Source organism: Rhinatrema bivittatum, chromosome 5, assembly GCF_901001135.1.
Source record: "Rhinatrema bivittatum chromosome 5, aRhiBiv1.1, whole genome shotgun sequence".
NCBI lineage: Eukaryota > Metazoa > Chordata > Amphibia > Gymnophiona > Rhinatrematidae > Rhinatrema > Rhinatrema bivittatum.
Window position 1 is genome coordinate 121,669,499 of NC_042619.1, and position 15,145 is coordinate 121,684,643.

The 15,145-nt window shown below is 42.6% G+C and overlaps 1 protein-coding gene across 1 annotated transcript in view; it reads right to left on the reverse strand.

Annotated features, from left to right (window-relative positions):
• Nucleotides 1-15,145, reverse strand: part of FNDC3A (fibronectin type III domain containing 3A) — a 1,040,529-nt gene that overhangs the window by 423,474 nt on the left and 601,910 nt on the right. The window contains 1 exon segment of the mRNA XM_029602861.1: nt 9,256-9,309. Coding sequence (XP_029458721.1) covers nt 9,256-9,309 — 54 coding nt within the window.

Sequence of the window (15,145 nt, forward strand, 5' to 3'; positions counted from 1 at the left end):
CGGTACTGTAGGTTCTCATCCAAGCACCCATTCACACAAGCTCTCACCCAGGCTTCCATTCACACCCACACACACAAGTTCTCATCCAAGCACCCATTCACACCAGCTCTCACCCTGGCACCCATTCACACCCACACACACAAGCTCTCACCGAGGCACCCACAGACACAAGCTCTCACCCATTCATCCATTCACACCCACAGACATAAGCTCTCACCCATGTATCCATTCACACCCACAGATACAAGCTCTCACTTAGGCACCCATTCATACCCACACACACACCATCTCTCACCCAGGCACCCATTCACACACAGACACACAAGCTCTCATCCAGGCACTCATTCACACCCACACACACAAACTCTCACCAAAAACAACTTTTTCCTTCACTGCAGGGATGGGCTCCGGTTCCATCGCGGCTTTACTCCGGCGGGCCTTCTTTTTTCGCCGTCACAGGGATGGGCTCCCATGGCAGTATTGCTTGGTCAGGGTTGGATTTTAATCTTCACCGCCACAGGGATGAGCTCCCGTGGCAGCCTTGCTTTGTCAGGGTTTGACACTGCCATTCCTCCCACCCCCATCCCCAAGCTATGCAATGCCTACCTCACTGGCCAATCAAAGGCTTCCTCCCTTCTTCCTACTCCCACTGGCAGGTAGAACGGCGGAGGCTTCAGATTGGCCTGCACGAGGGCAGGCAGAATGAAGGCGGCTTCCTATTGGGCATTGGGCATAGGACGAAAGGAGGCTTCCAATTGGCCCACAGGGGCCAATTGGAAGGGGAAAAAGGGAAGGGGAAAAAGGGAGAAGGAAAGTACAATGGGGCAGTGGGACACAGGGAGACGTGTCACACCTGCCGGTGTTTGGCGACACACTGGTTGAGAAGCGCTGTATTAGATGTAAGGAGATTGGTTGCTAAAGTAGATAAAACTAGTTCAATGTCTCAGATTCATACCTTTTCTGTAGAAACGAGAACAAAGTTTGAAGATCAGGATATTAGGATTAAGAATGTGGAAAATTCTGTTTCCATGTTAAATTTGCAGTTTAACCCTTTGCAAGCTGCCTGTACATCCTTTATTAAGGATAATCTTATCCTCCATAATCAGATTATGTTGGAAAATTAAATGAGATCATGTAAATTGCGTTTCTTAAATTTTCCTATTTCTAGATTACTCTCACCTAAAGAATTATTTAGAAAGTATATTTGTGAAGAATTATCTTTTAATGCAGATAAGAATCCTGTTATGTCAAAAATATATTTCCTTCCAAATAGGAGAACGATCCCTGCTCAGAAGGGGAAATGGACATTTTAAAGAGTCCTGGTGTTTCCACCTTTTTAGAAGACTCCATAGATAATATTTCAATTAGAGCTACTTTGTTGGTCTCATTTTCATTGAAGCAGGATAAAGATCTGTTTTTTTTTCTTTTTACAAATATTTTCAGTGTAAAGAATTGTTTTTTTGTGGACAAAATTCAGATCTTTCCAGATGTATCCGGGGCTACTAAAGCTCATAGGAAACATTTTCTCTCTTTTAAATGAAGAGCTCTAGATTTAGGTGCCAGTTTTTTTCTTAAATTCCCATGCAAATGTTTAATTACTTATCAGATTAATAAATTTGTGTTCTTGGATCGTTTTCTAAGAGATAAGTCTCAGTGTTAATGTATTATTTTCAATTTGGTTAGTAGGGTGTAATATGGTTGTAATAATGCTACTGACACACTTTAGTCTTGTTTTTCTTCTATTCCCCCTAGACATGGGCTAAATAAGACTGAATTTATGGATATTATATTAGATATACTTTAAATTTATTTTCTTTTATTCTTGGATTATTCCATTTGTAATAAATGATGTAACAATAAATAATAAATTAAAAAAAAAAAAAGAGTGCTCTGCATAAGTTGATAACACATTTTAACCCAGGGGAGCAGAGGAGTCTTCCAGATATGATTTATGTGCACAAAATGCTATATATTCTATTAAGTTTTTAAAAAAATACAAAGATAAACCTTTACACAATAATCACGAGAGACATGAAAATAAAAATATTTACAGCAGTATAAATTAAACTGCCTAAACAATCTTATTCTCTCTATAAGACTTGCCTTGGGCTTTACCCATGGCGAGTCTTGCCTCACAAATCTGCTTCACTTTTTTGAAGGAGGTAATAAACATGTAGATAAAGGTGAACCAGTAGATGTAGTGTATTTGGATATTCAAAAGGCATTTGACAAAGTTCCTCATGAGAGGCTACTAGGAAAAGTAAAATGTCATGGGATAGGTAGCGATGTCCTTTTGTGGATTACAAACTGGCTAAAAGACTGGAAACAGAGAGTAGGATTAAATGGACAATTTTCTCAGTGGAGGGGAGTGGGCAGTGGAGTGCCTCAGGGATCTGTATTGGGACCCTTACTTTTCAATATATTTATAAATGATCTGGAAAGAAATACTGCGAGTGAGATAATCAAATTTGCAGTTGATACAAAATTGTTCAGAGTAGTTAAATCACAAGCAGATTGTGATAAATTGCAGGAAGACCTTGTTAGACTGGAAAATTGGCATCAAAATGGCAGATGAAATTTAATGTGGAAAAGTGCAAGGTGATGCATTAGGGAAAAATAACCCATGCTATAGTTACACAATCAGGTCGATACAGTAACGTTCAGTTAAAGATTCCCCGTCTGTAACGTGCTGGGAGCGCACAATACAGACGAGTAAGGCCATCCAGCGATACAGTCTCCAGTTTCACGCGTCCTTAGCGCTTCCTAAAACAGACGCATAACCCTTTCCGCACCCAGCATGTAAATGAACGAAAAAGCTGTATAATGAAGGAATTAGCTATTCCCCTCCGATACTGTAACAGGCGCTGATACTATCTCCTCAGTAACCCGCTGTTTTGCTGCGGCCTTAACGTGTTAGTTTACCGCCTCCCCCTAGTAGGAGTTAGTGTAGTGTAGTGCCAAAATCGCACGGGAAAGGGAACGGGAAAAGAGAGGTTTTACTTTTATTAAGAACTGTTATAATTTTTTAAACACTGGGGGGTTTCTTTAATTTTCTGGGGGACCTCTCCCCAATCCCACACTTATCTGCACTGTAACTGATCCACATAATTTAAAGAACATAGGGTAGGCAGCGAGGGGGCAGGGGCAGCGGGATCGGGGGGGGGGGGGTAGGTGGAAAAAAAACACAACTTTTCTGAGCCATCAGCAGCGGCGGCGGGATCCGGGGGGGGTGGGTAGTGTTCGATCGGGCGAGTAGGCAGGTAGGCGACAGCGGCGGCGGCGCAGCAAAAGAAACCAAAGCGACAAAAGTAACTTACTTTTCCGGGGCAGCAGCAGCGGGATCGGGGGGGGGGGGGGTGGGCGGCGTGTTCGATCGGGCGGGCGGGGTAGGTGGGAAAAAAAACACTTTTCTGAGCCATCAGTAGCCATCAGTAGCTCCCCCGACGAAGACAAAAAGATGGCCGCCTGCACGGGGGAAAGTGTGCAATTGGCCGCTGAGGACGTGACGTCACACCCCGTGACGCCAAACGTCGTGACGTCACGTCTTCAGCGGCCAATTGCACGCTTTCCCCCGTGCAGGCGGCCATCTTCGTCGGGGGAGCTACTGATGGCTCAGATCGAACACGCCGCCTACCCCCCCCCCCCCCCCCGATCCCGCTGCCGCTGCCCCGCTGCCACGGAAAAGTAAGTTACTTTTGTCGCTTTGGTTTTTTTTTGCTGCGCCGCCGCCGCTGTCGCCTACCTGCCTATTCGCCCGATCGAACACGTCCCCCCCCCCCGGATCCCGCCGCCGCTGCTGATGGCTCAGAAAAGTTTTTTTTTTTTTCTTTGGTTTTTTTTTGCTTGCCGCTGTGTCTCACCTCCTCCCGGAGCAAGACTGCTTTCGTGCCCTGCTCCGGGAGGAGGTGAGACACAGCGGCAAAGCAAAAAAACCAAAGGCAGGAAGTAAGTCGCTTCGCCGCCTCCCTCCTCCCGGTGCCTGGCATAACCCTTCCCTAACGCTTTACAGCCGCGGCATGCATTTGCATGCGATTAGAAGAGAGTATCAGGCGCTAGGTCTAGAGGACTGTGCGTGCGAGGAGGAAGGGTGCGCCTGACACTGCCGCACTGTTTCTACCGCGGCCTTACTGTATCAACCTGAATGTTAGGTTCCATATTAGGAGCTACCACCCAAGAAGGAGATCTAGGCATCGTAGTGGATAACACATTGAAATTGTCAGTTCAGTGTGCTGCGGTAGTCAAAAAAGCAAACAGAATGTTGGGAATTATTAGAAAGGGAATGGTGAATAAAACGGAAAATGTCATAATGCCTCCAATACTGTGTACAATTCTGGTCACTGCATCTCAAAAAAGATATAGTTGCGATGGAGAAGGTACAGAGAAATGTGACCAAAATAATAAAGGGGATGGAACAGCTACCCTAAGAAGAAAGACAAAAGAGGTTAGGACTGTTCAGCTTGGAGAAGAGATGGCTGAGGGAGGATATGACAGAGGTGTTTAAAATCATGAGAGGTTTAGAACGGGTAAATGTGAATCCGTTATTTACTCTTTCAGATAAAAGACTAGGGGGCACTCCATGAAGTTAGCATGTGGCACATTTAAAACAAATCGGAGAGGGTTCTTTTTCACTCAGCGCATGGGTAGACTCTGGAATTTGTTGCCAGGGGATGTGGTTAGTGCAGTTAGTGTAGCTGGGTTTAAAAAAGGATTGGATAAGTTCTTGGAGGAGAAGTCCATTACCTGCTATTAATTAAGTGGACTTAGAAAATAGCCACTGTTATTACTAGCATCAGTAGCATGGGATAGACTTAGTTTTTGGGTATTTGCCAAGTTCTTATGGCCTGGTTTGGCCACTGTTAGAAACAGGATGCTGGGCTTGATGGACCCTTGGTCTGACCCAGTATGGCATATTCTTACGTTCTTAAGAAGTAGGGAGGTCAAAAACTTTGAGTACAGAGAAAACAAAAAAAAATTAGTAAATGATAAGTAGCATGAGAACTCTCTCATCTAAGCACAAAAATGCTTTCAGCGCAAAAACGTTTTTGTGCATATAAATCATATTTATGCGTACATATTTATTTATTTTATTTAATGCTTTTCTATACTGACATTCATGAGCTAGGTCATATTACATCGGTTTACATGGAACTTAAGAATCATAACATTAACAATAACTAGAAGGAGCGAAAAGCTTTTTGTGTATAAAGCATGCTTACTGTGCATAAATCGTGATAACAGTTCCTGGCACTGGTACTCCGGCTTCTGCAGATAGACTGTTACTAGTGCTGGAAACTACTCCACCTGTGACCAGGAGTACAATTTTCAGCACTATGAAATGGTGAGTTAAGCTAGTGCACCTACTTCTCTGTATGGGGGGGAAGGAAATAGTTAATGCTTCATAGCAAGTCAGATTTTCAGGACATCAACAATGAAAATTCATGAGATGTACATATATTTGGATACATTGGAGACTCAGTATACATAAATTTATCTCATGTATATTCATTGTGGATAGCCTGAAAATGTGGTGTCACCAAGACAGATTGAAGAACCATTGATTGATGATGACCTGATTTGCTATAGTAAGCTACAAGTTGCTCTATTGAAGTCAGTGCTGCTTCAGAGTTACTGCAAAAAACCTTGGAGGTCCCACATATTTTCAGAACATTTAGAAAGCTGACACTGTAAATTATTTTTCCTGGGCAGCATATTCTCTCACAATCTTTTCTTTCTCCTGCATTCATCAAAAGCCATGCTTTCTACCCTTTCCCCAAACAAAAAGTAAATACTGAACTTTAGTTTTATATGACAAGATCACATTACACCTATTCTTATTTCCTTGCATTGGCTCCCAATTAAATACAGAATAGAATATAAAGTCTTATCAATCCTCCACAAATTAATCACAGGACAACAAACATTGGCTATCTGACACATTGAAATACACGCTCCAAAAAGGAACCTTCGTTCAATGAATAAAGGCCTCCTCAAAATTCCTCACGCAAAAATCACGAATCTAGTATCAACCTGAGAAAGAGCTATATCCATCGCCAGCCCTTCTCTATGTAACTCCTTACTTCTCAATCTAAGAACTCAATTTGACACCAAAACTTTCAAAAAAGACTTAAAAACCTGGCTTTTTACCAGAGTCTTCTCAGATGATCTTAACCACCAACACCATCAAACTCCCAACCAGACACCTCAAAAGAAAACAGAAACACTGCCTGATCAACCCTCGATGGAACAATAAAACCTCGAACTCTACAATAGACCTCTAAGAACTTTTTTACCTATATAAACTTACCCCCTTCAATCCCCCAATGTTACTCAACTTTATCGTTGAATTTCTTTGTTAAAACTTTATCGTTGAATTTCTTTGTGCCCCACGCACAAAGCGGGGCACACACTGGACCTTATATTCATAAATTCAGGCCTTACGCAATCTTCCCTGCCTCAATTCTCCCCTATCCCATGGTCAGACCATCTAATGATCACAACAGATCTCTGTATCAAGGACAACCCTGTGTCACCAACCACCAAAACCACAATTCACTACAGGAACTCCTGCTCCATGGAAGACCTTACCTCTCATCTGTCTTCGGAACTCACTAACCTCAACCTTTCCGACACTGAAGCAGCCATCTCGACATGGCATAGCATCACAAACAAGGTGGCAGAAAAACTATGCCCCCTAAAAACTAAAAAGCTAGACCTATCCTGTAAAAACAAAAAACCATGGTTCACACAAGAACTAAAAAACATCAAACTAGAATTGAGAAAAAAAGAACACGCATGGTTAAAGAGACCATCTAACGTTACACTAACTGAGTACAAAACCCTCATGCACAGTTACAGAAACAACATCCTTCGCACAAAGAAAGATTTTTATGCCCACAAAATTCACAATTTCTCCTTTGATGCCAAAGCACTGTTCTCATATGTCTCAGAGCTCACAAAACCCACCTCACCAGTTATCCCTGATGGTCAAGCACAATCCAGATGCACAGAGCTCGCACAATTTTTCGAAAACAAAATCCTCAATCTAATAGCTCCTCTGGCAATGTATAATATAGAACCTCCTTCTCTCTACGCTCCCCCCTTCCGCCAGAAAGCAAACCTAGAATCATGCGAACCCACTTCCGCACTCGAAATTGAATCGATTCTCAAAAAGATGAAATCCTCCACTCATCCGATAGATTCCATTCCATCGAAATTACTACTCACCATCCCAAACATCATTGCAAAGCCCTTAGCAGAGATCATCAATCGCTCGCTAACCCAAGGATTAGTACCAGACACGCTGAAACTAGCCACTTTCAAATCTCTCTTCAAGAAACCCAACCTGAACCCTGCAGACCCGGCCAATTTTCGCCCCATTGCTAACCTACCGTTTGTCGCCAAACTTATGGAGAGAATAGTTAACAAACAGTTGTCTGAGTACCTAGAAGACCACAAGATTCTCACAACAGCCCAATTCGGATTCCGCAAATCCCTCAGTACGGAATCCCTCTTAATCTCACTGACAGATAGCATCCTCAATGGGCTGGAGAAAAAGACCCCCTACCTCCTGGCACTTCTCAACATATCTGCAGCATTTGACACCGTAAAACACACTATCCTAATCAACCGGCTCTCAGACATAGGCATCTCAGGATCAGCCCTTGAATGGTTCAGATCATTCCTTAACAATAGGACATACAAGGTCAGAATAAGCAACAAGGATTCTCACCCGGTCAAGTTCACTCTCTGAGTCCCTCAAGGATCCTCCCTCTCCCCTACCCTTTTTAACATCTATCTTCTCCCCCTATGTCATCTGCTCTCAAGTCTAAAGGTCACACACTTCATATACGCCGATGATGTCCACATTTTGTTGCCAATCACAGACTCCATCTCGAACACCATTAACTTCTAGAACAATTGTCTACAGTCCATAAACTCCCTCCTCACTAGCCTTAACTTAGTACTCAATACGTCAAAAACGGAACTTATGCTGATCACTCTGGATGACAACTTTCAGGCTAACAACAACCTAATCACACCGCTAATGAAAACCCCCACACACGTAAGAGATCTTGGCGTTACTATCGACAATAGGCTGAACCTCAAAATATTTGTCAGGAACACAACGAAAGAATGCTTTCACAAACTACACATATTGAAAAAGTTGAAACCTCTCCTCCATTTTCAGGACTTTAGAACAGTCCTCCAAACAATTCTATTTTCAAAAATTGATTACTGCAACTCTCTAATTGGCCTTCCAACTATCACCACCAAACCACTACAAATGTTGCAGAACTCGGCTGCCAGGATTCTAACCAACACTAGTAGAGGAGAACACATCACACCTATACTAAAAAACCTACACTGGCTCCCTATCAAATCCAGAATCATATTCAAAGTACTAACCATAACCCACAAGACCATTCATTCCCAAACTTTGCTAGATCTAAGCTGCCCACTTCGTCCTCACGCATCATCAAGACCAATCAGAACCAGCTACTTAGGCACCTTATATGCACCTCCAGCCAAGTCATTGCTCAAGAAACATGCATTCTCGACTGCCAGCCCCTTTCACTGGAATGCCCTCCCCACTGACCTTCGTCTTGAAACTTGTAGTCGAACGTTCAAAAAGAAGCTCAAAACTTGGCTTTTCACAAAAGCCTTCACTTAAAGATCTCTCCCCGAGCCATGACTCAGGGCTAGACTTATTCTCTCATTTCATAATCCCTTACGCTAGATGTCTGATGCCGTAATTATTTCATCTTATAACTTTGCCTCATGATTCCACCTGTTAGATGTACATTATATGCTGCACTCATGCTTATTACGTCAGATGTAAACCCAACTTTTTGTTGACTGTTATTTGTAATTATTTGCAATTATGGATATTTATTTATAATGATTTATAATAATTTAATTCTTGTTCTCTGCTTTATCTATAAGTTCTAAGTTCTTACGAAGTCATCCCTGTTATTTGTACCCACTTGTTTGATGTAATTTCCAACTTTGGTTCTATGTAAACCGACGCGGTATGTACTAGTACATGAACATCGGTATATAAAAGCCTTTAAATAAATAAATAAATCAAACAAACTCTATTGTTACTCTCCTAATTTTCCTGCCCTGTAAACCGTTATGATGGCAAAACCAAATATTCGGTATACAAAACATTTTAAATAAATAAATATGTACATTACCATAAAAATGGAAAACTGGAAATTTTATTAATATAGCCAATATAATAAAATTACTTACTTCATCCCATTCTAGTAGATAACTGTGTATTTTGGATCCATTATCACAAGATGCCTGAAACAGACAATGAAGTACAAATCTGAGGCCACAAAATTAATTTATTGTACACATGTATCCCTTTGCAAACTAGATCAAAATATACCACCTATTTCACGTATATGGTACCATACCTGACAATAACCTGTATGCAGTAGTGTTGATTCCTTATTGTTTGGAAACCTTAACATTACTGAGTAAAATTACTGACCCCTTCTACCTTTAATTTTCTCTCCTGTTTGGTGGCTGTCAGATTCTTATTCCATCATTAAATATTGCTCTCCAAATACAAGACTGACCTTTTTGTATAAAATTTGCAGATGACTCTTCAGGCTATTCCGAATCACTCTTAGGGATCTTAGTGTCAGCTAAGTGTCTCCATAATGGCATTTCTGAAAATAATGAACAGAAGTAGCCCCCAGGACTGATCTTTGTAGCATTCTGCTGGTTACCCTCCTCTCCTTGGAGTGAAAACTTTATCAACAGCCTTCTATTGGCCATCATTCAAACAGTTTCTAACGGGTTTACTATCCCAGGCTACATCTCATTTACAAGTCTCTTGTATAGATCAGTGCTGAAGGTTTTACTGGTAACCCTCAGTAACAAAACAAATCAATCACATTTGCTTGACCTGTTTTGAACCTTTAATCTGTTGGAAACCAGATATTCTACAATATTTTCCTTTTGTATTGATTCCTTTCATTTTCTCCACAACATAAGTCATGTATTAGCCTAACTAGTCTGCAGTTGCTAAACTCTTTCCTTCTCCCATTATTATAGTTATATCTATCCTTCTTAAATGCCTTAAACCCCCTCTCTCACCTCCAAAAAGACAACTTGAAATGCAATCATTGAACACTGTATTTGCATCAGAAACAAGAAAATTGATGGTCTGCTTGTCAAACACTTTCATAAATGGTCAAATTTTTGAAGATCTGAGATTGTATCATTCACATTGTTAATATTTCCTAGCAAGGTGGAGACCACAATTGGACTTTATGATGTGAAGAACAGCATTGCATTTTCAAATCTTCAAGTCTGAATATAGAGGCCGATTTGTAGAGTTTTGGTTAAAAATTCACATACTACACAAGACAAGAGTAATTAATTAAAAATGTAATACAGAACTGTTATTACTCAAAGATGCAGAGTTTTAAATATTTTGAGCAGAATTTCCTTACAAGTACACTGCGTAAGTGCCCCTTCCACCTCTCTCTCTATTCCTCTGGCCAGACCCCTTGCACTGCCCTGTCAGGCCCCAACTCCTCCACCCTCCAACTACCTCTTCCCTACCCTCTCTAGGCTCAACCTCTTTCACTTTATTGTCACACCCTCTTTCATACAGCCCCTCACACAGGCACCCTCTGTCCCTCTCTCACAAACACACACTCCCCTCACACAGGCTACATCACTCTCTCGCATATATACACCCCCTTACACAGGCTTCCTCTGTCTCTTGCACACACATCCTCACACAGGCTCTCACATACCCCTGCACACAGGCTCCTTCTCTCTCACACACACCCCTCCTTCACACAGGCTCCCTTCTCTCATACACAAACATGTACTTTCACTCCCTCCCTCACACACAATCCCTTTCTTACACACACCAGTTCACAATCTCTCACTCATACACTCCCTCACAATTTCTCCTCACACAGGCTTCCTATCTTTCTCGCACACACCCTCACACAGGCTACTTCTCTCTCACACAACCACCCTCTCTCTCTCACACCCCCCCCCCCCCGGCACACAGGCACCATCTCTCTTACACTCAACTCCGCACACAGGCTCCATCTCTATTACACTTGCCCATGAACACAGGCTCCAACTCTCACACAATCCCTTTTTCACACACACCAACTCCCACTCTCTCACTCTCATTCTCTCGCACACATATCCACATACAAACTCCCTCTCTCTCTCTCACACACACACACCTTCATGCAGCCTAACTTTCTCTCTCACACAAACAACCCTGCACAGAGGCTCCCTCTCACTCACATGTACTCTTCCTTGCTCTCTCCCAAAGGCTCACATTCTTAGCTGTCATTCTGGCCTGTCTAAATCTTCTTTGGCCACAGGCGAAATGGATTCCACCCGAGACTCTCCCAGGCCACTTTGCTCTTGTTTTTAACTACGGAAAGTTTAGGCTGCACCTGTGGCCCCACTGGGTCTCTCATCTTCAGCTGCAAATGGGATGGGCTCCATTCATGGCCCACTGGGCCTTTCAAGTCTTTGCCATGAGCAGGATGGGCTCTGCTAACAGCCCCATGGGCCTCTCTGCAAATTCTGCACAAAAAATGAAAATTCTGTGCAGGAGAGGAATTCTGTGCAGGAGAGGAATTCTGTGCAAATTCTGCACTGCACAGTTGTGCAGAACTCCCCCAGAAGTAATACATGCAGAACACAGACAGACCCTCACTAAATACAGAATTAGTGAATATAAATTAGAAACAGAAATATGCAAATAAAAACTCAACTGAAAACCCTTCTAGAAGCCAGACTGCATGAGGTGCAACACTGGAGATATAGAAACAAAAACACATTTCCTTCTGTACTGTGCAAAATACAAAGGCATCAGAGATAGAGTTGCTTTCTTGTAACAGGTGTTCTCTGAAGACAGCAGGATGTCAGTCTTCACAGATGGATGACATCATTCGATGGAGCCTGGTACATACAACTTATGTCTCTGAGCATGCTCGGGCATACATTATGCCATATGGTCACACTGGGTGCCCTCAGTCTTCTAATATAGAATTAAAGAAAAAACCCACAAAGTAGAAACCCAACTCCTTGGGGAGGTGAGCGGGTCTCGTGAGGACTGACATCCTACTATGCTTGGAGAACACCTGATACAGGTAAGTAACTCTGCTTTCTCTGAGGAGCAGCAGGATGGCAGTCCTCACACATGGGTGAATCCCTAGCCACAGGCAGCTCCTCCAACAAAAAAGGGGACCAACAAAACAGATGCCAATGGGCACAACAACGTTTTGTTGGTAACAGGTGGGGGAACAGTGTTGGGTTATAAACCTCAAAGAAATTCCGAAGGACGGTCTGGTCAAACCTGCTATTGCATAAGCCATCCCTATCCAAACAGTAATATGATGTGAATGAGTAGTTGGAACTCCACGACGCAGTTCTGCAGATCTCCTCCAAGGGGACTGCTCGCAAGTGGGCCACTGATGCTGCCTTGACTTGGCCACCAAAATGCAATCCCATCTGGGCATAACAAATGAGATGCAGTCTGCTAACCAACTTGATAGCATCTGTTTGGCAACAGCGATCCCCAGCCTGCTCTGATCAAAGAAAACAGAAGCTGGGTGGACTATCTATGGGCTTCTGTCCGCTCCAGACAGGTGGCCAAGGCTCTCTTGCAGTCCAAATTATGCAGTGTTTGTTCACCTTGGTGCAAATGAGGCCTGGAAAAAAATGTTGGCAGGACAATGGACTGATTAAGATGGAAGTCTGAAACCACCTTAGGCTGGAACTTAGGGTACATGTGCAAGACCACCCTATCGTGAAAAAGATTTGTATAAGGTGGATAAGTGACTAAAGCCTGGAGTACAACCTTTCAGGTCAAGTACTTCAGGTCAAAGGAGCGCAGTGGCTCAAAAGCTTTGATCAACTGAGCTAACACCACATTAGGGTCCCAGGACACAATGGGAGGCCTTACCCTTAAGGAAGGCTTCAACTGAAGCAGACCCCACATGAAACATACAGCTATAGGCTGTATAGAGATGGGCTTACCTTCTACATCATGGTAATATGTGCCAATCACACTAAGATGAACCCTAATGGAATTGGTCTTAAGATCAGCTTTGGAAAGGTGTACAAGGTAGTCAAGCAGATTGTGTGGATCAGGAGAAAAGATCTAGGGCCTTTTGCTTACACCACATGGAAAACCTCCTCCATTTCAGTCAGCAGGACTTTCTGGTGGAAGGCTTTCTGGAAGATATGAGGACACGAGAGACATCTTCTGAGAGATTGATGGGTTGTAGGATCAATCTCTCGACATCCAAGCAGTAAGTAGCAGGACCTGGAGGTTGGGAAGCTACAACCTGCACAATTCCTAGGTGTTGAGATCTAGGGAAGTGCCCAGTTTAATCAGTTTCTGGATGAACTCCTCCTGAAGAAGTGGAAACAAGATCTGCCTCAGCCAGTGGAGGGCTATGAGGATAATTTATTTATTTATTTAGTGTTTTTATATACCGGCATTCGCGATAAAGTTCACATCATGCTGGTTTACATTTAACAAGGGGTGTAAAATGAAAATAACATAGAACTGTAACAAGTGAGGAGAAACTCTGAAGTTACAATAAAACAGGGATGCTTAAAACTGGGAGAAGGAGAAAAAGGCGAGAGGAATTTAACAGAAGAGCAATTGTTTACAATGTTCTAAGAATGTCCGACTGTGGTTGTCGGTGAATTAGGGATCAGTTGTGGTCTGGAAAGGCTTGCTTAAACAATCACGTCTTAAGCCTTTTTCTGAAAGTTAGCAGGCATGGTTCCTGTTGAAGATCCGGTGGGATGGAGTTCCATAGTGGTGGTCATGCTGTAGAGAAGGCCCGGTCTCTAAAGGTTATATGTTGAGCAGTTTTGGTGTGTGGTACTTGTAGAGATTCTCTGTAAGCCTCTCTGATGGGTCTTGTGGAGGTATGTTTTCTGAATGGGATTTGTAGGTTGAGTGGAGCATGGTGATGGATGGCTTTGTAGATAGTGGTAATGGACTTATGTATGATTCTGTAGTGAATTGGCAGCCAGTGTAGGTCTTTGAGGATGGGAGATATGTGTTCTCTTGTCCTCGTGTTTGTCAATATTCTGGCTGCCGTGTTTTGGACCATCTGAAGAGGTTTGGTGTGAGACGAGGGGAGACTTAATAAGATAGAGTTACAGTAGTCTATCTTAGAGAAGATTATTGCTTGCAGAACTGTTCTGTAATCGTGAAAGTGGAAATGTGGTTTTATTCTTTTCAGGACATGTAGTTTATGAAAACAGTCCTTAGTTGTTTGGTTAATAAATGATTTTAGGTTTAAACGGTTATCAATAATAACTCCTAAGTCTCTTGCTTGTGAGATGTGAAGGTTGGCTGGTGGATTCGTAGTGATTTTGCTGTTTTCAGGGGACATAAGAAGGAGTTCGCTTTTTGAAGAGTTTAGTATTAAGTTTAAGCTGGTAAGAAGGCAGTTGATTTCTTGAAGGCAGTTTTCCTAAAATTCAAGTGTTTTTGTGATGGATTCTTTAAGGGGGATCACGATCTGGACATCATCAGCATATAAGAAGTGTTTTAGGTTCAGTTTGGTTAACAGCTGGCAAAGTGGAAGAAGGTAGATGTTGAAGAGCGTGGGGGAGAGGGAGGAACCCTGGGGAACTCCTAGGGAGGAACAATAATGGTGAGATTCTTTATTGTAGATTTTAACCTTGTAGCCTCTGTTTCCAAGGAATGTTTTGAACCAGGCCAGAGCAGTTCCTGTTATGCCAATGTTTGCCAGCTGGTTTAGAAGGATGGAGTGATTAACGGTGTCAAATGCTGCCGAGAAGTCTAGGAGAATCAGTAAAATGGCATGACCTTTATCGAGGCCCATGATGAGGTAGTCTGTCAGGGAGATGAGTAGTAATTCAGTACTTAATGCTTTTCGGAATCCATATTGGGTGGGGAATAGAATTTTGTGATCTTCTATATAATCCAATAGTTGTGTATTAACTAGTTTTTCCATGACCTTAGCTATGAATGGAAGGTTGGAGATCGGGCAGAAGCTGTTGGGGTCTTTAGGATCCAAGTTCGGTTTCTTTAGGAGTGGTTTGATGGAGGCTAGTTTAAGATCGTCTGGATAGATTCCCTGGGATAAAGAAC